The sequence below is a fragment of the Emys orbicularis genome, chromosome 1 (genome assembly GCF_028017835.1).
Source record: "Emys orbicularis isolate rEmyOrb1 chromosome 1, rEmyOrb1.hap1, whole genome shotgun sequence".
NCBI lineage: Eukaryota > Metazoa > Chordata > Testudines > Emydidae > Emys > Emys orbicularis.
Window position 1 is genome coordinate 12,362,712 of NC_088683.1, and position 20,339 is coordinate 12,383,050.

At 40.9% G+C, this 20,339-nt stretch overlaps 1 protein-coding gene across 1 annotated transcript in view; it reads right to left on the reverse strand.

Moving 5' to 3' along the window:
* Window positions 1-20,339, reverse strand: part of MKLN1 (muskelin 1) — a 189,370-nt gene that overhangs the window by 154,209 nt on the left and 14,822 nt on the right. The window contains exon 2 of the mRNA XM_065416326.1: window positions 4,447-4,516. Coding sequence (XP_065272398.1) covers window positions 4,447-4,516 — 70 coding nt within the window. The remainder of the gene's footprint in view (window positions 1-4,446; window positions 4,517-20,339) is intronic.

Below are 20,339 nucleotides of genomic sequence, written 5' to 3' on the forward strand. Positions count from 1 at the left end.
CCAAGGCCATAGGTTGTCTGCTAAGATAAACAGCAGAGTGGAACAAAACTAAGTTTTCCCAGTGCCAAACCATCCCAATCTTTCTCACACACACACGCACCAACCCTCCTCAAGCCTTGCACAGAGGGACGTCTGTACATAAGGGGCATCCTGATCTTATTAGGAGGCCTGAATAAAAACTATAGCCAAGAGAAAAATATTTTAAATTGACTTATTAGCTGACTTTATAAGAAAAATCAAGCTCATTTCTAACTAATCCACTGTTTTGATAGAGCTTAACAAATGAAGGCAAAATGTGTCAAAGAAAGAGAAAAAGCTCACTGTAGACCAGGGTGGGCAAACTATGGCCCAGGAGCCATATCTGATGTTTTAATTTGGCCCTCGAGCTCCTGCCAGGGAGTGGGGTCCAGGGCTTGCCCCGCTCCAGTGCTCCAGCCGGGGAGTGGGGTTGGGGGCTTGCCATACTCCGTGTGGCTCCTGGAAACAGCAGCATGTCCCCTCTCTGGCTCCTACATGTAGGGGCAGCCAGGGGGCCCCACACCCTGCCCCAAGCACCGTCCCCCCAGCTCCCATTGGCTGGGAACCACGGCCAATGGGAGCTGCAGGAGTGGCACCTGAGGACGGGGCAGCATGCAGAACTGCCTGACCGTGCCTCAATGTAGGAGACTTAGGGGGGGACATACTGCTGCTTCCAGGAGCTGCTTGAGGTAAGTGCTGCCTGGAGCCTACACCTCTGCCCCCCTCCCGTGCCCCAACCCCCCTGCCCCAGCCCTGATCCTCCTCCCACACTCCGAACCCCTCGGTCCCAGCACAGAGCACCCTCCTGCACCTCTAACCCCTTATCCCCACCCCAGAACCTGCACCCCCAGTCAGAGCCCTCTCTCTCACACACACACACACACACACACACACACACACACACACCCCAACACCCTGCCACAGCCCACACCCTGAAATCTTCATTTCTGGCCCCACCCCAGAGCCTGCACACCGAGCTGGAGCCCTCACCCCCTTCCACACCGCAACTCCCAGTTTCGTGAGCATTCATGGCCCCCCATACAATTTCCATACCCAGATGTGGCCCTCGGGCCAAAAAGTTTGCCCACCCCTGCTGTAGACTATCCCTTCCCCAAACCAGCGATCCCGTTTTACTACCTGTTAGAAAGGCCGCCCCTTTGAGAACTATTAGGCATAAAGGAAAACGTTCCTACATTCTTAGTAACCATATTAAGCTTAAGAAATGGTTCTTACTCAGCTGGGTTCCAATTTGACCCTATGGTTAGATTATTATTTCTCAGTGGGGTTTTTTAAGTGACAGTTATGAAGTCTCTCAAAAACATTAGAAGGCTAAATGTTCAATTTACTGATGTCAGTTCTGAACATAGGAGTGAGAGTAAATTTCTAAATTACCCTTCACAATGAGAATGAAGGTGACCTAAGTCAGTCAAGAACTCTGAACGATCTGAGCTGTAGAATCAAAGGGAAAAAACACCTAAGGGAAAGGAGCTTAATTTCAAACAAACAATTTTTGACCCGAAGCCATGATAGACACACGAGTCTCCAGTTGCAGAGAACTAGATTCTTGCCAAACAATCTAGGAAAGAAAGTGAGGCTGAATGCTCTGAATATACCACATGACATTTCCTTACTAATTGATACTACAAAGTAAGAACATGCTGCCACAGAAGCTGTAAGGAGGGAGAAAGCAGAAGATGATTTGCTCTCAAGGAAGTTATTTTTCAATCTCAACACTCATTACCCTGTAACCATTCTAGGACGGACTAAGATTGCTTGGAAGTGGGGAACAAAATTTTTTTCTACATCTACAAACCAAGATAAAAAAACAAGTAATTTTAAACTGACTGACTGAGCATATGTACTAGCCCTGGGGATCAGAGGAAGTTGGTATGTGAAATATGCATTATTTGGGTTTCCTTGAAATCTCTGGCTTTGTGAAGTCAGAAGACAACACAGAGATAACAACCAAATAGGTAAAAAAATAATGTTCCCAAAACCGGAACAGGTGCTCATACTACAGTGATGTGGCTATGTATGTACCTAAATAGCAATCCCTGAACAGAAACCTTGATCAACAGGATCCAAAAGGAGTCACTCTTCATCACAGTTTTTGACAACTGCACACATTGTGAAATGTTTTCTGAACTCCAAAACCTTGTGGTGGGGAAGACTTCTTGTAGATTAATTTTTGTGCCAATGGAGATCATTGAAAATACTTTTGCTGAAAGGCCCTAGACTTGTAAACTTGAGGGCTGGAGACAAGGTATTCACAGTGGATGATCTCACTGCTGTAGAACATTGTCAGACCTGTGCATGTTTGTTAGCCTTCAGACTGAAGCAGAACATTCATCTTTCCAGCCAAGCATTTGCCCCACACAGTCTAAGTCTTGCGGCATTTTCTCTTTTGATTAATTTTCTGATGTTTCTTGGGTGGGTAAGTGGAGGGTTACTATTGCTACACATTATGAACATTCATAAATCTCTTGTGTGGCAGCAGGTACATTATATGCTAAATAAATGAATTTAAAAGCAAATCAAAAACAAAAAGAAAAAAAGAGAAGTTGTGATCTAGTGAAGTAAAAGTGACAAGGAAGTTTGTGAATAGTACTGGTCCTGGGGGAAAAAGAAAATCTCTTGTTGCCTAGATCAGGAAAAATGTAAACTCTGAGTAAAACAACCAGGCTAGAAAACAAAAGTAAACAAATGCAGCCAAAAGCACCGTGAGGTCATAGAAGTACGGTTAAGATTTTGTCAGTTATTTTCAGTAAACGTCATAGACATGTCACTGTTGTTTACTAAAAGTAACAGTGACAAAATGTGGAGGGTGGAGTTCAGCACCCACCGCTGCTGTTCCCACAGTGACTAGAAACTCTGGGTGGGCATCTCTGCCGCCCAACAGCTCCAGCCCCACCGCCTAGGGCTGAAGCAGAAAATGTCATGGAGGTCTCGAAATCACAGATTTTGTGACTTCTGTGACATAATCTTAGCCTTATATATAAATAGGACAAAATCTGTGAGCTTAAAGTGGTCCCAGAAGACTGATAAAAAGGAGCACTCTCTACCAATATTACTAGACTGTTTAAGAGGTAAGCCGAATAGCAGATTTTGCAAACATGCAAATCTATTTGCTTAACAGGAGAGCTTACATTTATTGGAGAAAAAGCCAAACAAATATTTTGAAAGAAAAGTGGTAGGATGAACAGATTTTACTTCTCTCAGAAGTTCCAGAAACCAAAATATCATGGTAGAAAGATGAGTTAGACACTAAAGTTGTGACATTAAGACAAGTGAACAAACAGAACCACGTTCTAACACAGTAATCAGGCAAAAGAAGGGGAAATATGATTTACCGTTTCTAACAGCTTCCATGTTTAGAAGTCTGGCAGTGTAAGTGATGAAAATGAAGAGTATGTGGTCTATTCTAGAGGACAGAATATCCTCATTGAAACGAGACTGGTGAGCACAGGAACTCTATCACAGCTCCTCAAGGTGCTGAGGAGATGGGGCCTGCATGGCAGATTCCCACCATTAGTTCAATGACAGCAGAACTTGAATCACTTTTAGTTTTATACTTGAAGTTTGAAATGAAGAATAAAAAGATACCTGCCAAAATTCACTTGTGGTAACATGACATTCTTCCCCAAAAAGGAAACTGCTTTAAAAATCAAGGAGGCAAACATGCCCTAAGTGGAAATGTAAATATTCCTGCCAAGAACAGAGACAGAAAAGCTGCAAGAGAGGTAACATTTTAGGTATCAGATCACTCAGATCTATCAGTCAATACCAGCACGAATAACCCAGCTGTTTAGGTTTTGGAGTAGCAGCCGTGTTAGTCTGTATCCGCAAAAAGAACAGGAGCACTTGTGGCACCTTAGAGGCTAACAAATTTATGTGAGCATAAGCTTTTGTGGGCTACAGCCCACTTCATCGGATGCATAGAATGGAACACACAGAAAGAAGGTATTTATACATACAGAGAACATGAAAAGGTGGGAGTAGCCATACCAACTGTAAGAGGCCAATCAATTGATATGAGCTATCATCAGCAGGAGATAGAAAAAAAAAAACACCTTTGAAGTAATAATCGAGATGACCCATAGAAGGTGTGAGAATATTTTAAGGTGGGGAAATAGATTCAATTAGTGTAATGACCCAACCATTCCCAGTCTCTGTTCAAATCCAAGTTAATTGTATCTAATTTGCATATTAATTCAAGTTCAGCAGTCTCTCTTTGGAGTCTGTTTTTGAAGTTTTTTTGTTGCAAAATTGCCACCTGCAAGTCTGTCACTGAGAGGTTAGAGAGGTTGAAGTGTTCTCCCAGCTGTTTAGATTAATAATAGTCAAGATGTAATATAAATTACAATTTAAAATTTGGGCCTTTGGAAGCCACAATAGGGCTGAGTACTAATGTAGAATTAAAATGCTTACCTGGGGAGGGTAGTTGCTTTCTGAAGACCACCTTGAAGACTGATCATTAGGCTTGTCCACTAAAATATTCCTAAAAAGTGAAAAACAAATGTAAGTTTACAATACTAATTTTTAAACCCAAAACGGTTAACTCGCAGAGAAAATACTACACTTCAGCCAATAGTTCCTATAGTTTGAACACAAACACATATGGTCCTGTCAACAATGCATTTATGAAGCTACCTAAGTTGCTATGTAGTTCTTTTTGAATTTGCTGCATAATTGTGTGGCAGAATCTAATTTTTTTAAAGGTAAGTCAAGCCTCTAGTGCTTGCGGTTGTGACGATAATTCCAAATTGTGAAATAGATGAAAACCAATGCATTTATGTTTACCCAAGTCTGCTGACAACCTGAAACCTTAACTCAGAGAGGCATGAACTGTCTCATTCACCTCAACGGGGCATGAATTTTAAAGCCCAATGAGGTGTCATATGATACATTAACCATTTCACTGACTATCATTTTAGCATAATCTAGCTAAAGTACACTTCTATTTGTTAGACACCATTGTTAGACTGGAATGGAGAGCAATGGAGCTGCTAGCTTGCTTTCAAGTTTTGCCACAGTGGGGAAATTAGAAATTCATCTCTCACCCTCAAATTTAAAGTCACCTTCACCCCTGTCAATAGGTCTAGACTGATGCACAGGACATGAAGTCTCATAAAATGCTTAACCTGCATTGCCTTCCCATGCATTAAGAAACACCAGTGACCACTGTGTCTTCCTTTGTAATTTAGCGTACTGAACTACTTTGGCTTGTAAGAAAGATATATGAATTTGTGATGGTAAGAGGCACAAAGACCAAGTTAGGTGACTGAACCTCAGTGGACAGAAGTCATCCTATTCCACTTTTTCCTTTGCTCAGGCTGGAGATCAGCTGAGTTCTCTGATCTGGGAAGCCCGTAGTAGGCAAAGTAGGGGGATGTAAAAAGATTTATTATCTCTCCATCTGCTGTGTAGGAGGAACTGTACACATATTGACTAGTATAGAAGATTGGCGAAGGGAAAGTTTATGTAAAAGCTTAAAGGGAAAAAGGTTAAATGAGAAGTTTAACAGGGTCATTCAAGAAGAGTAGCTCTCTTCACATACTAGAAACAGGAAGAAACATCAACATGTAAGGAGTCTCCAGATAGTCCAGTACTGGAGTAATGTTTAGGAAATACACAGAGGGATGGACTAAGATAGCTGCCTGATGCCTGAGTTTGAGGACATACCAAAGTAATTTGGTTACATCAAATCCCCAAGCCAGTGGTGCTCAACCTACGGCCTGTGGGCCGTACATGGCCCACGAGAATATTTGAAGCAGGCTGCGGGCCTTATGAATATAATATACTAAGGACCGATTCATTAGTGTTTTGTCATGTTTACCTCATTTTAGTATACACAAGTGGGTAAACAGATAATACTGTACATAGAAACAACCTAACTTAAAATATAAATTAATACAGGTGACTTTAGATCTTAAGATGTGCAGAATCTGTAGACTAAGGGGGGATATGACAGAAGTCTATAAAATCATGACTGGTGTGGAGACAGTAAATAGGGAACTGTTATTTATTCATCCTCATAACACAAGAACTAGGGATCACCATATGAAATTAATAGGCAGCAAGTTCAAAACAAACAAAAGGAAGTATTTCTTCACACAGTGCACAGTCAACCTGTGGAACTCTTTGCCAGAGGATGTTGTGAAGGCCAAGACTATAACAGGGTTCAAAAAAGAACTAGATAAGTTCATGGAGGATAGGTCCACCAATGGCTATTAGCCAGGATGGGCAGGGATGGTGTCCCTAGCCTCTGTTTGCCAGAAGCTGGGAATGGGCAACAGGGGATGCATCACTTGATCATTACCTGTTCTGTTCATTCCCTCTGAAGCACCTGGCATTGGCAACTATTGAAAGACAGGACAATGGGTTAGATGGACCATTAGTCTGACCCAGTATGGCCGTTCAAAGTTGTGCTGAGGTTTGTGGGGCCCTCCTGTGATAAGGTTGGGCACCACTGCCCTAAACCCACTGAACTCCCAAGAAAGCAGAGTACATGATTGCACTCGATGGCCCCTCCAAAAAACATCTGAAAATTTTAAAAGATACCTCAAAGAGTGTTTGACTCACAGATTAGGGAGGCCTCTCTGACTCCAAGTGAGGACACGGCAGATAGTCAGGAAGAACCAAAGCCAAAGAAAATCAACTGAGCATCAAGGTGGACAGTAGGGAGTTGATCTGAATTTAAGGCCAAGACAAATGATCTGATAGCTACGATTCTAGCAGAAAAAAGGGAAGTTACAGTGATTCGATCTCTCAAATCAGTGTTAAAAACTGGCCAAGGAGAAACAATGGAGAGGGAGAGCTGCAGAACTGCTTGGCACTGATGGAGCAGAGAAAGAAGAGAGAGAGAGAGAGAGAGAGAGAGAGAGAGAGAGAGAGAGAGAGAGAGAGAGAGAGAGAGAGATGCAGCTTAAATCTGAAAAAAAATAGAAGAGAAACATTTGAATTAAGAAGTTGCCTGAAAATGCAGAGGGAGAAAACCCAATATGGGCAGAATATTTTAAACATGTACCTTTCCAGATTAAAGATCAATTTCAAGATAAGGAAGGACAGTTTCTTATTAAAAGGACACAACTACTAGGATATTAACAGGGGGCTCAGTGTATGCTCCCAATCAAAAGAAAAAAGCTCTAAGCTTTGAGGATTTCTTTAAAATATTACATTTTGGAGAAGGGAAATTATACTTGGAGGAGACTTCTATTGTACACCAAATTCCTTACTGTCCCAGATTTGAAGACAACAACATAGGAGAGAAAGAAACAGGTGCAGCATTAACCTTTCTATAACAACTCAGTTGCTCAGATTGCTGGAGAGAACTGCACCCATGGGAATGAGATTATACATTTTAGTCACACCCTCGTTTATACACTAGAATAGATTTAATGTTAATCTCTAAATCAGTAGGTCTCAAACTTTTTTTTTTACTGGCGACCCCTTTCACATCACAAGCCTCGGAGTGTGACCCCCCCCGCCCCAATAAATTAAACACCCTTTTTAATATATTTAACACCATTATAAATGCTGGAGGTAAGTGGGGTTTGGGGTGAAGGTGGATAGCTTGCGACCCCCCATGTAATGATCTCGTGACCCCCTGAGGGGTCCCGACCCCCAGTTTGAGAATCCCTGCTCTAAATCCTTACTGAAGCAGATATGGTCTGCAGAAATTGGTGCCGTTACATGGTCAGCTCATGCCCATTCAAAGTAATATTTAATAAAAGGGATGGATGGATCCCAAAGATCATTTTTATGGGAAATTAACTGTTTGCTGCTCCAGGTCAAAGATCCGGTTGCAGTAATTAAAGAGGATATTGTTGAATACTTTCAAATAAATGATAAAGACAAATATAAAGCGAGGCAGGAAGTAATATTTAAGAATCAGTTGATAAGCAGAGCCTCATTTGAAAGAGCTCAAGAAAAATTAAAACTAACAGGAGATAAAAAGGTTAAAAGGAATTCATAAAAAACGGTTCAAGAAAGTATATTAATCGAGAGGAAACAATGTTTAGACACCACTGAGAAAGATTTTGCTAGAATACAGTGGAACTTTCTGTTTGAAGACCTGTCTCAAAGCATACATTATATGAAAAAGGAAATAAAATGATAAGTTATTGGACCAAATGCTTAAAGAGATGAGAGCAATACATTATTTCACCAACTAAGAACAATCAACAAAAGATAGCTACATACCCTAATGAAATATGTGCAGTTTTTCCTGCTTCTTATAAAAACCTATGTTGTAATAAATGAAGGGGGGAAGTGGCTTCCTTTTATGGACACCCAGCCAGCCAGTTTGCTACAAAATCCCTGTTAGTAGCTGTTCTCTACTTGTTTTACCTGGAAAGGGTTAAAAAAGCCCAGAGGTAAAAGGAAGGGAGTGGGCACCTGTCCAAAAGAGCCAATGAGAAGGCTAGAACTTTTTAAAATTGGGAAAAAACTTTCCCTTTGTCTGTCTGTTGTTCTCAGGAGAGAGGAGAGACAGAGCAGCAACGCTGTAAGAAGCTTTAAACCAGGTATGAAAAATCATCAAATCAAACCTCGAAACTACTTATCTGAAACCCCAGATATGTAAGTAGATCAGGGAATGTCTAGGAAGACGCGATTAGGTTCATCTCTTATTATCTGTGCTAACCCCAGGTGCTTTTGTTTTGCTTGTAACCTTTAAGCTGGACCTCAAGAAAACCATTCTTGATGCTTAATTATTATATTTGCTCTTTTTTTAAATCTAGCAATAGCCTACGTTCCAAATATATTTTCTTTTTGTTTTTTAATAAAATTTACTTTTTTTAAGAACAGGATTGTGGGGGTTTGTGTCCTAAGAGTTTTGTGCATATGTTGTTTAATCAGCTGGTGGCAACAGCTGCCTTCCTTTGTTTTCTTTCTCGGCTCTTCCCCGGGGGGGGGAGGGGGAGGGCTTGAGGGTACCCCACAGGGAAGAATTCCCAAGTGCACCTTCCTGGGTCCAAAGAGGGTTTTTTTGCACCTGGGTGGTGGCAGCATCTACCCATCCAAGGTCAGAGAAAAGCTGTATCCTTGGGAGTTTAATACCAGCCTGGAGTGGCCAGTATTAATTTTTAGAATCCTTGGGGGCCCCCACCTTCTGCACTCAAAGTGCCAGAGTGGGGAATCAGCTTTGACATATGTACTTCACATACTCCAAGCTATGAAGTGATTCAAGAACATCTGTAAGTAGCTGGTTTGCCAAAGATAAACAAAACAGATAAAGAAGCTTTAGATAAAGAAATAACAGAAGTCTTCTTATAAACAATCATAAGTATGAAGAGTGGTAAAACTCCAGAACTTGATGGCTTCCCAGCAGAATTTTTACAAGATATTTAAAGAGGTATCAACAGGTCTGTGGAGGGGTACCTTTAATGCCATTCTGTTAAGGGAGGAACTTACTCCATGAAAGAAGCTACTGCTGCTCTCCCTAAAGATGGAAAAGACTTTACCATATGCAGCTCTTTATAGGCCCTTGTCACTGCTGAATCATGATAAACAATTTAGCAAAAATACTAGCTAACCGAATGCAGTCCATGCTCTCAGTTTACATAAATTCAGATCAAACTGGATTAACTGATAGACAAGTGTCATATAATATTCTCAGAGTATTTGGAATCTTTCATGGTGCCACACCAAAAGAGATCCATTTCTTGTATCACCTGATGCACAGAAAGCCTTTGATAGAATAAAGTGAAACTTTCTGTTTGAAGTCCTGTCCCATAAATTCACAGGCCCCCAGTCCCTTAAATGGATAACTTCTCTTTATACCAGCTATAAAACTGTTAAGTGAATCAATGGGGTTAAATTTTCTGTTTGAATTACATGTGGAAACTAGGCAAGGATGTCCATTGTTTCCTTTATTTTCCGCACTGGCCGTGGAGCCTTTTACACACAGGAAAAGCAACAAAGAATTCATCACAGGGATAAAACTTACAGGGAAACATCAGAAATTAGCTTAAAATACTGTGTCTTCAGAATATAAACTAAATGAAAAATTTCTGGCTTTAAAGTAATTATGCCAAATCTGAAATGTTAGCTCTATATTCGCTAGGCTCTAAAAAAAATCATCCCTCCAGAAAACATTTCAGTACAAATGGACACGTTCTATAAAATACCTGGGGATTCAAATATAAAACAAAACCAGAAGAGCTGTATAATTTCAATGTCAAAATCACTACTTTAGCAAATGGAAAAAAAAGAGCGCAGAGAAAATTATACAGTTTCATGGTTAGGTAGAAAAGTCACAGTCAAAATGACTTTTTTGCCAGAGATATCTTTCTTGTTTCAAAATCTTCCTATAATCCTCTCAGATAAAACTAGCAGGAATGCAAAGAACGTTAGAACTTATATGAAATAAAAGACCAAGAGTGAGTGGAGATACTTTGTAAGAACCCATTAACACGGTGGACTAGCTGTTCCAATTAGGCAGAAATATCAAACCAGACAACTCAAAACAATAGTGGTTTAGGGGTGCTCAAATCCAGCAGTTCTCAAACTGTGGGTCAGGACCTCAAAGTGGGTTGCGACCCCATTTTAATGCGGTCGCCAGTGCTGGCATTAGACTTGCTGGGGCCCGGGGCTGAAGCCCAAGCCCAAACCCCACTGCCCGGGGCCAAAGACCAAGGGCTTCAGCCCAGGGTGGCAGAGCTTAGGCTTCGGTTACCCCTTCCTGGGGTCGTGTAGTAATTTTTGTTATGAGAAGGGAGTCATGGTGCAATTAAGTTTGAGAACCCCTGCTCTAATTCACTCAAACACTTGATCTTTATTCAGCAAGAAAATTGTGGCAGTGTATATACTGCTAGGTTACCAGGGTTACATTAAAAAAAAAAAATTATACCCTCCAGAAAGGTATAATTATCCCTCTGCAAAGGCTATGCTACGATTTGGGCTAGAACTAGAGAAAAAAAATTCCCTTCACCAATGTTTAACGTTTGCAAATTATCCAGATTTGAACTCAAACCACAAACCATTGAGTTTTAAAGATTGGGAGAGCCAGGAAATACATATGGTTGGAAGGGTGTTCTAAGAATTTTATCTTATTTAGAAATCAAAAACTTGTCTAGATAAGTTGTTTCATACAGAAAACTAACTTTAGTACAAGCAATGGCTTCCGATCCATTAGGAAACAGAGTTACGATCTATATCAGTGTTTCCCAAACTTGGGACACCACTTGTGTAGGGAAAGCCCCTGGCGGGCCGGGCCTGTTTGTTTACCTGCCCCATCCAAGGTCCGGCCAATCGCGGCTCCAACTGGCCGCAGTTCGCTGCTTCCAGCAGCTCCCATTGGCCTGGAGCAGCGAACCGCGGCCAGTGGGAGCCGCGATCGGCCAGACCTGCAGATGGGGCAGGTAAACAAACCGGCCCGGCCCGCCAGGGGCTTTCCTTACACAAGCGGCGTCCCAAGTTTGGGAAACACTGATCTATATCAATCATTACAGACACCTACCCAAAAGAAGAAATATCCATATAGGACACTGGGGGAAAAGAATTTGGACAGACATTACCTCACAGGTATGGGATTCCATCTGGAAAAGAGGACACCAACCTAAGTCTGCAACATGATAAAGTTTCTTTAAGATACTATTTGAATGGTACCTCATGGTGTCAGGTAAAATATATAAAGACTGAAAGGGGATAAAATGTTGGAGAAATCGTGGTAAAAAGATTGTATGCATATATGGCAGACATCTCCAGTCAGAATGTATTAGAATGCAATTCATAACCAAATATTACAAATTGCTGGATTTTATTATTAAATGATCCTGTGATAATCTTCCTGGGGCTTCCTAGCAGAAATGATCACACATTATATATATATATATATATATATATATATATATATATATATATATATATATATATATATATATATATATATATATATATATATATATATATATATATATATATATATATATAAAAATAAAGGCTACTACTAATAGCATCAAAAACAGCAGAATGGTTCCCCAAAAAAACATAGGAGGTTGTTATGGAAAAGTTATTGATTATGTACCCAGCAAATTAGAGAGAGGACAAACAAGTACTTCAGTATTTAGTTACCACTTATTCACTACTCAAAGTCTATTCTCCTGCAAGAGAACAGCACTCCGATGAGCAGAGTCAGTAGTTTCACTCAATTTAATAAAAATCACCAGAAACAACATCTCCTGGATGGGGTAAAGATGCTCTCTCTGTAATGTGGTAACATCCTGTTAAAGGGAGATTTGATATTATTGCATAATGTTTCTAAAAAAAAAAAATTCAGTCATAATGATTATCATTTTGTTTGATATTCACATAGCAAAGATTTGTAAGGCTGTTAAAACTTCCTACATAAATAGTTTCAAAAAGGAGTAAAGTCACAAGAAAAAAAGCAACATTCTTGTATCTCATCTGTCAGAAGGATAACTTTTATATACTGTCTAAAATGGCATAGAAGGATAACGAGAACTGAAGGATGATTAATTCCTGCAATCGTCTAGTGGTGCAATAATTCATTTTTTTTTAAAAAAACATTTGGTATATTTCTTTTAGTAAATGAACTAGGATTAACTATTACCCAAAGGCCTTTTTTACAGAGCAGTAAGTAAACCACTACTGGCAAACAGCGATCTATACGTTGGACAAAGAACGCCTGCTCACTCAGGAAACAGGCCATTTGATTTTAAACAGCACTTAGTAAACTTCCAGGATCATTAGAACTACCTAAAGGCCTGTCATATGATTGGACAAAAAAAAAAAAAAAAAAAAAAAATCAAATCCTGTATCAGTCCTGATTATTCTGCATAGCAAGCCATATTTTTAAGTTTCAATGTCCACATTTAATGTTTTGGCCCATTTTTATATAGTATCTCTCCACCTCCTGACCACTGATTTAAGGGTTGTTTCCCTGAATTTGTAATAAGTCGCAAGAAAATAAAATTGTTTCTGCCAAAAAATAAAATGAAGTAAGAGAATGTGTGTGTGCACACATATACTGTAGGAAATGCAAGTATAATCTGAATATATCCACATTGAGAGGCATTAGTCAAATCACATTTAGTAGCAACGGACAAAGAATCAACTCACTAACTCAAGGAGGTGCAGAAGTTGTGGTAACTGTCTGGTTTCCATACATGGGGAAAGTAATTGGGAAGGAGATAGCATTCATTAAAATTCTTGCTGGCAGATTCCTATCCAACCGTGATACAGTGGTTATAAAGGTAGTACCAAATCCCAAACCAATTTCAAAGTATTACACAGATAGATAGTCTGACTCTACATAGTTAAACACCTCAGCATCTAGGGAATGAGCTGGTGAAACACTGGATTGGTTTGACTGCCATATTGGTGATGTTGCATAAGATTCCAGCATGATTTTTTTTTTTTTTAAATATAAAAAAAAAAGAGGCAGGTTTTGTTTTTTTTGCTATATTCCTCTTTACTCAAGAATCCTTTATGTAGGACAACATTTTCTAATCTGACATTTTTCAGAGAGTTTAGGAATTCCTGGCACGTAAGGAAAATTGGCTTAAAAATGCTGCAATAGCGCAAATCCATGGCCAGTTTTTCATAATCATTTCACTAATTTAATAGTTATTTCATTTGTGGTAGGACCCAATGATTCTAATTAAGGATTATGGCTCCCTACTGTATCGGACAGTTACAAACAAATCCCTGCCTCAGAGAGCTCACAATTTACTTTGACAAAAAGCAACAGATGAATAGGCAAATGGCATTTGGGGGAGTACAAGGTAAAACAACAGAGGGTCCTGTGGCACCTTTAAGACTAACAGAAGTATTGGGAGCATAAGCTTTCGTGGGTAAGAACCTCACTTCTTCAGATGCAAGTAATGGAAATCTCCAGAGGCAGGTATAAATCAGTATGGAGATAACGAGGTTAGTTCAGTCAGGGAGGGTGAGGTGCTCTGCTAGCAGTTGAGGTGTGAACACCAAGGGAGGAGAAACTGCTTCTGTAGTTGGATAGCCATTCACAGTCTTTGTTTAATCCTGATCTGATGGTGTCAAATTTGCAAATGAACTGGAGCTCAGCAGTTTCTCTTTGGAGTCTGGTCCTGAAGGTTTTTTGCTGTAAGATGGCTACCTTTACATCTGCTATTGTGTGGCCAGGGAGGTTGAAGTGTTCTCCTACAGGTTTTTGTATATTGCCATTCCTGATATCTGACTTGTGTCCATTTATCCTCTTGCGTAGTGACTGTCCAGTCTGGCCAATGTACATAGCAAAGGGGCATTGCTGGCACATGATGGCATATATAACATTGGTGGACGTGCAGATGAATGAGCCGGTGATGTTGTAGCTGATCTGGTTAGGTCCTGTGATGGTGTTGCTGGTGTAGATATGTGGGCAGAGTTGGCATCGAGGTTTGTTGCATGGGTTGGTTCCTGAGTTAGAGTTGTTATGGTGCGGTGCGTGGTTGCTGGTGAAAATATGCTTAAGGTTGGCGGGTTGTCTGTGGGCGAGGACTGGCCTGCCTCCCAAGGTCTGTGAAAGTGAGGGATCATTGTCCAGGATGGGTTGTAGATCACTGATGATGCGTTGGAGAGGTTTAAGCTGAGGACTGTAGGTGATGGCCAGTGGAGTTCTGTTGGTTTCTTTTTTGGGCCGGTCTTGTAGCAGGAGGCTTCTGGGTACACGTCTGGCTCTGTTGATTTGTTTCTTTATTTCCTTGTGTGGGTATCGTAGTTTTGAGAATGCTTGGTGAAGATCTTGTAGGCGTTGGTCTCTGTCTGAGGGGTTGGAGCAGATGCGATTGTACCTCAGTGCTTGGCTGTAGACGATGGATCGTGTGGTGTGTCTGGGGTGGAAGCTGGAGGCATGAAGGTAGGCGTAGCGGTCGGTGGGTTTTCGGTATAGGGTGGTGTTAACGTGGCCATCGCTTATTTGTACGGTGGTGTCTAGGAAGTGGACCTCCCGTGTAGATTGGTCCAGGCTGAGGTTGATGGTGGGGTGGAAGCTGTTGAAATCATGGTGGAATTCTTCCAGGGTCTCCTTCCCATGGGTCCAGATGATGAAGATGTCATCAATGTAGCGTAGGTAGAGAAGGGGCGTGAGTGGACGAGAGCTGAGGAAGCGTTGTTCCAGGTCAGCCATAAAAATGTTGGCATATTGTGGGGCCATGCGGGTGCCCATAGCGGTGCCACTGGTCTGGAGGTATATATTGTCACCAAATTTGAAATAATTGTGCGTGAGGATAAAGTCACAGAGCTCAGCAATAAGTTGTGCTGTGTCATCATCAGGGATACTGTTCCTGACAGCTTGTATTCCATCTGTGTGTGGGATGTTTGTGTAGAGAGCCTCTACATCCATGGTGGCTAGGATGATGTTTTCTGGGAGGTCACCAATGCACTGTAATTTTCTCAGGAAATCTGTGGTGTCACGGAGATAGCTGGGAGTGCTGGTGGCGTAGGGTCTGAGTAGGGAGTCCACATATCCAGACAGTCCTTCAGTGAGAGTGCCAATGCCCGAGATGATGGGGCGTCCAGGATTTCCAGGTTTGTGGATCTTGGGTAGTAGATAGAATAACCCCGGTCAGGGCTCTAAGGGTATGTTGATTTGTTCCTGTGTTAGTGTAGGGAGTGTCCTGAGTAGATGGTGCAGTTTCTTAGTGTATTCCTCAGTAGGATCTGAGGAAAGTGGCCTGTAGAATTTGGTATTGGAGAGTTGTCTGGCAGCCTCCTTCGGGTAGTCAGACCTGTTCATGATGACAACAGCACCTCCTTTATCAGCCTCTTTGATGATAATGTCAGGGTGGTTTCTGAGGCTGTGGATGGCATTGCGTTCTGCACGACTTAGGTTATGAGGCAAGCGATGTTGTTTTTCCACAATTTCTGCCTGTGCACGTCGGCGGAAGCATTCTATGTATAGGTCCAGACTGTCATTTCGACCCTCAGGCGGAGTCCATGTGGAGTTCTTCTTCCTGTGTTGTTGGTGGGAGGGTATCTGTGTATCAGTGCGCTGTTCAGTGTTATCTTGAAAGTATTCTTTGAGTCGGAGGCGGCGAAAGTAGGCTTCCAGATCACCGCAGAACTGTATCATGTTCGTGGGTGTGCTGGGGCAAAAAGAGAGTCCCCAAGATAGGACAGACTCTTCTGCTGGGTTGAGTGTGTAGCTGGATAAATTGACGATATTGCTGGGTGAGTTAGGGGTACCCCTGTTGTGGCCCCATGTGGTAGGTAGGATTTTAGACAGCTTACGGTCCTTTTTCCTTTGTAGAGAGGTGAAGTGTGTAATGTAGATCTCCTGTCTTATTTTAGTAAAGTCCATTTGTGTGGAGGGTTGGTTATTTATGAAAGTCTCCAGGTTGGAGAGCTCTTTCTTGAGGTTTTTCTGTTTGCTGTATAGGATGCTGATCAGGTGGTTCCTCAGTTTCTTTGATAGTGTATGGCATAATCTCTCACTGTGGTCTGTGCAGTATGTAGATAGCAATGGATTTTTCACCTTCAGTCCATTTGGTATGATGTCCATCCGTTTGCATTTGGAAAGGAAGATGATATCTGTCTGTATTTGTGCAAGTTTCTTCATGAGGTTGATAGATTTCCATTCCATACGGCTAAATGCAGTGCCTTGCATGGTGTCAAGTATCAGAGGGGTAGCCGTGTTCAGACTAACACGGCTACCCCTCTGAAGGTAAAACAAGTGTATCTGCGTAAGTTAGCACTTACAGGTGGCTGTTAAACTAACAGAAAACATAGACTAATAGATTCAAACTGTTACTGTTTAAAATTTGTCATTTGAGGCTGATATCCATAAAAACAGTAGCTCCAGATTCACATGAACCTGTTTTAGATTTCCAATCAATTTTTAAAAATAAATTATCCTACAGTAATAGGCTGCACAAAGTTTGTTTGGGGTTTTTTTAAGATAATTTTCTATAGTTGGCTATGGGAGAATATTCAAAAAACTTTGAGAATTTAGTTACCTTCAGCATCTGAATGATTACTGAATCCTGTAAATCCTCAAATGGTAATATCTAGCTTTGAGTATTTGATTGCCATTTATTTATCTGTTGCTATTTATTTTAGATGGTTACCAAAAAATGATTTAATAAGCAAAACTTTTAACAAAAGGGGGTTTTTTTAATACGTACCTGAACCACTAACTTTTTAATTTTTAAAGATCTTTGGATCATAGAAATAATGCACCTTATTAGTAAGTTTCTCTTAAAAGTCAAAAATAATTAACATAACCCAATGACAAAGTTGACATAGTCACGGATTAATCAGAAGTGATTTAATTTGGTAACTGGTATCTGTGGTGTTATCCCAAAACTCTCAACAAATTTAAAACTTTCTGTGGCCCCAAACTGGGCTTTTGTTCAAAGTACATTTCTTAGGTGAACCATATCTGCTCATAATATTATGCACTTTTATTATTTCTACTGAGACTGGTCAACTATCAGAAAAACTGAACTCCACTCCCACTAATCCCTAGGAGCGGTTTACTTGGCATCATTTGGACCTGCTTTAAGTTTCTATTTCTCTCAATGGGATGTGTGAATATTATTGCCTATGTCATCTCCAGGGATCCAGTCTGGGTCTTATCTGTATGTTCCTACATTTGGAGCACTATTTTATGGCTCTCCGTGCCATATGTATTTGAAGAACTCGTTTTTCTGCTTCTAGAGATACAGCAGCTCTCATTGTTACACGACTCCCTCTTTGACATTCACCTTTAGCACGTCATCCAGTTTTTTTTTCTTTAATTTGACAAAAGTTAACTGTCACTCACTAGATTTCAACATTTATCCCCTTTTGCCTATTTCTTTTAATAGCCACAATGTCCCTTCTGTTTCTACTACTCATAACTTTAGGGTTAATTGAAACTCAGCTTTTTTGTTTATTTACAAAATGCAAATACAAAGAAAGTTCTATGGATGCATGTACAATGCTTCAGTACTACACAAGAAAACTGAACATCAGCTCCTCACCCACTCCATTAGGCAAAAGCCTGACAACAGGTCTTGCTTTCTGCCCAGCAAGGAAACAAAATTCCAGACTTGAAGACACTCCACTAAGAACATCCTGTCCTTGACCCTCGGACACGCAAATCCAAGCACAAGGAACTCAGGCACCTCAGATGACTTGAACTGTCACAGCAGTGCAGAGGGAGAGGCTGTTTCAGACAGCTAGGAACCAAGCTAATATGCATTGCAATTATGGCCTTAATGACATGGGACCTGCCAATTTGAGAAATCACATCCCTCCTTCTGCCATATTACCAAAAGTTGGGTCGGCAGATGTGCACAAGCTGAGGCCTCCTCAATTTAAAAGAGAGGAAATTGTTAGCAGCATGCTATCTGGAAGTGGCCCTGAACTCTGAGTTCACTCCTCTCCCTTCAACTTGTACAAAATAGCCTATATCTGTCCACCTGCAAGACATGCTGCAAATCCCATTTATTTTCAAAGGGTTTGGGAGAGATGTGGATGGAGTCTGTGCACTGAAGATTGAAATCTCTGGCAGAGGTGGCTTCTCCACTTCCTTTTCTTGGCTTCAAGGACTCTGCTGAATTTATTTGTGTAGTTAGTAGTTGGCTTGTATTTTATGGGGCAAAAGCAACTAAAGATCAAGAGATTTTGTGTTTCATGTATACTTAAATACAAGAAATTAATTCAATTAGCCATACAGGACTAGAGATTAACCCTCTATATAGGAAAGCAATTAGTTAAAGGGCTGGTTTCCACTTAAAATGCTAGGGTGGCACAGCTGTGCCACTGTAGCGCTTCAGTGTAGACACTACCTACGCTGATGGGAAAGTCTCTCCCATCAGGGTAGGTAAAGCACCTCCCCAAGAGGCGGAGCTAGATCAACTGAAGAGTTCTTCTGTCACCCTAGGCTATCTACATGGGGAGTTAGGCTGGCTTAAAAACACTGCTCAGGGATGTGGATTTTTCACACTCCTGACCAACGTAGTTAAACCGACCTAATTTTCTAGTGTAGACCAAACCAAAGCTAAAAAAAAAAAAAAAAGAGTCCCAAATCAAACTCTTGCATCTTAGTAGCCACTTATCCCTCAAGTAGTCTTCATTCAGCATTCAACCTGACAGCTTATCCCATCACACTTTCATAAATTCAGAAAACAGGACCAATTTCTGTCGAACTTTGCAACCTACAGAAGTTTGCATTTTCTTGAGCATTCCTGTGAGTACATTATATGACTTGCAAATTTCTTAATGCTGTAGGAATTGGAATGGGCAAAGCAGGATCAAAGATTCGTCACAGCAGCAGCAGCTAGACTATACACTGAAGAATACAGCATAGTACTTACCCACAGGTGCTACAGGTGAAGATGAATAAAGTGAACATACTAAGGGAATTCTTTACCATATGACAAGTCATACAAGCTTTGTCTTTACAGACAAAAAGGGAGCATTTTTACCACCGGATAGCAGATGCACATTACCTATTCCACTACAAAATCATAATGGAAATAAGGCACCGTTTAGTTTTTACCATGTGGTGGCTAAGGGAAACCCCACCCATGGTTGACTTTGGAGTAAAAATGACAGTGCCTTGTCTCCACCAGGATTTTACAGCAGGATAGTTAATGTGAATTTTCCCCCCCTTAAGATAACTAACATTTTTTTGCAGCGAATATGTAGCCATAGACTATTCACCATCAAAAATAGGTTGCATTTGGCTTGCAGAGGTATCACTAATTCTATCTTCAAGAAGAATATTGACAAATTGGAGAGGGTTCAGAGAAGAGCCACAAAAATGATTAAAGGATTAGAAAACATGCCTTATAGTGAAACTCAAAGAGCTCAATATAGCTCATTAAGAGAAAGGGCGACTTGATCACAGTCTATAAATATCTACATGGGGAACAAAAATTTGATGGTAGAGCTGTTCAACCTAACAGACAAAGGGTATAGCAACATAACAGGGTTCAAAAAGAACTAGATAAGTTCACAGAGGACAGGCCCATCAATGGCTATTAGCCAGGATGGGCAGGGATGGTGTCCCTAGCCTCTGTTTGTCAGAAGCTGGGAACAGGCGACAGGGGATGAATTACCACTTGTTCTGTTCATTCCCTCTGGGGCACCTGGCATTGGCCACTGTCGGAAGACAGGACACTGGGCTAGATGAACCTCTGGTCTGACCCAGTATGGCCGTTCTTATTATATGACTGGAAGATGAAGCCAGATAAAAGTTTGGGCCGTATTTCTAGTCTGAATTGATCACGGAGGGGAATTAACTATTGGAACAACTTACCAAGGGTTGTGGTGGATTCTCCATCACTGGCAATTTTTAAAATCAAAATTGGATGTTTTACTAAAAGCTATTCTTTAGTTCAAGCACAGCTACT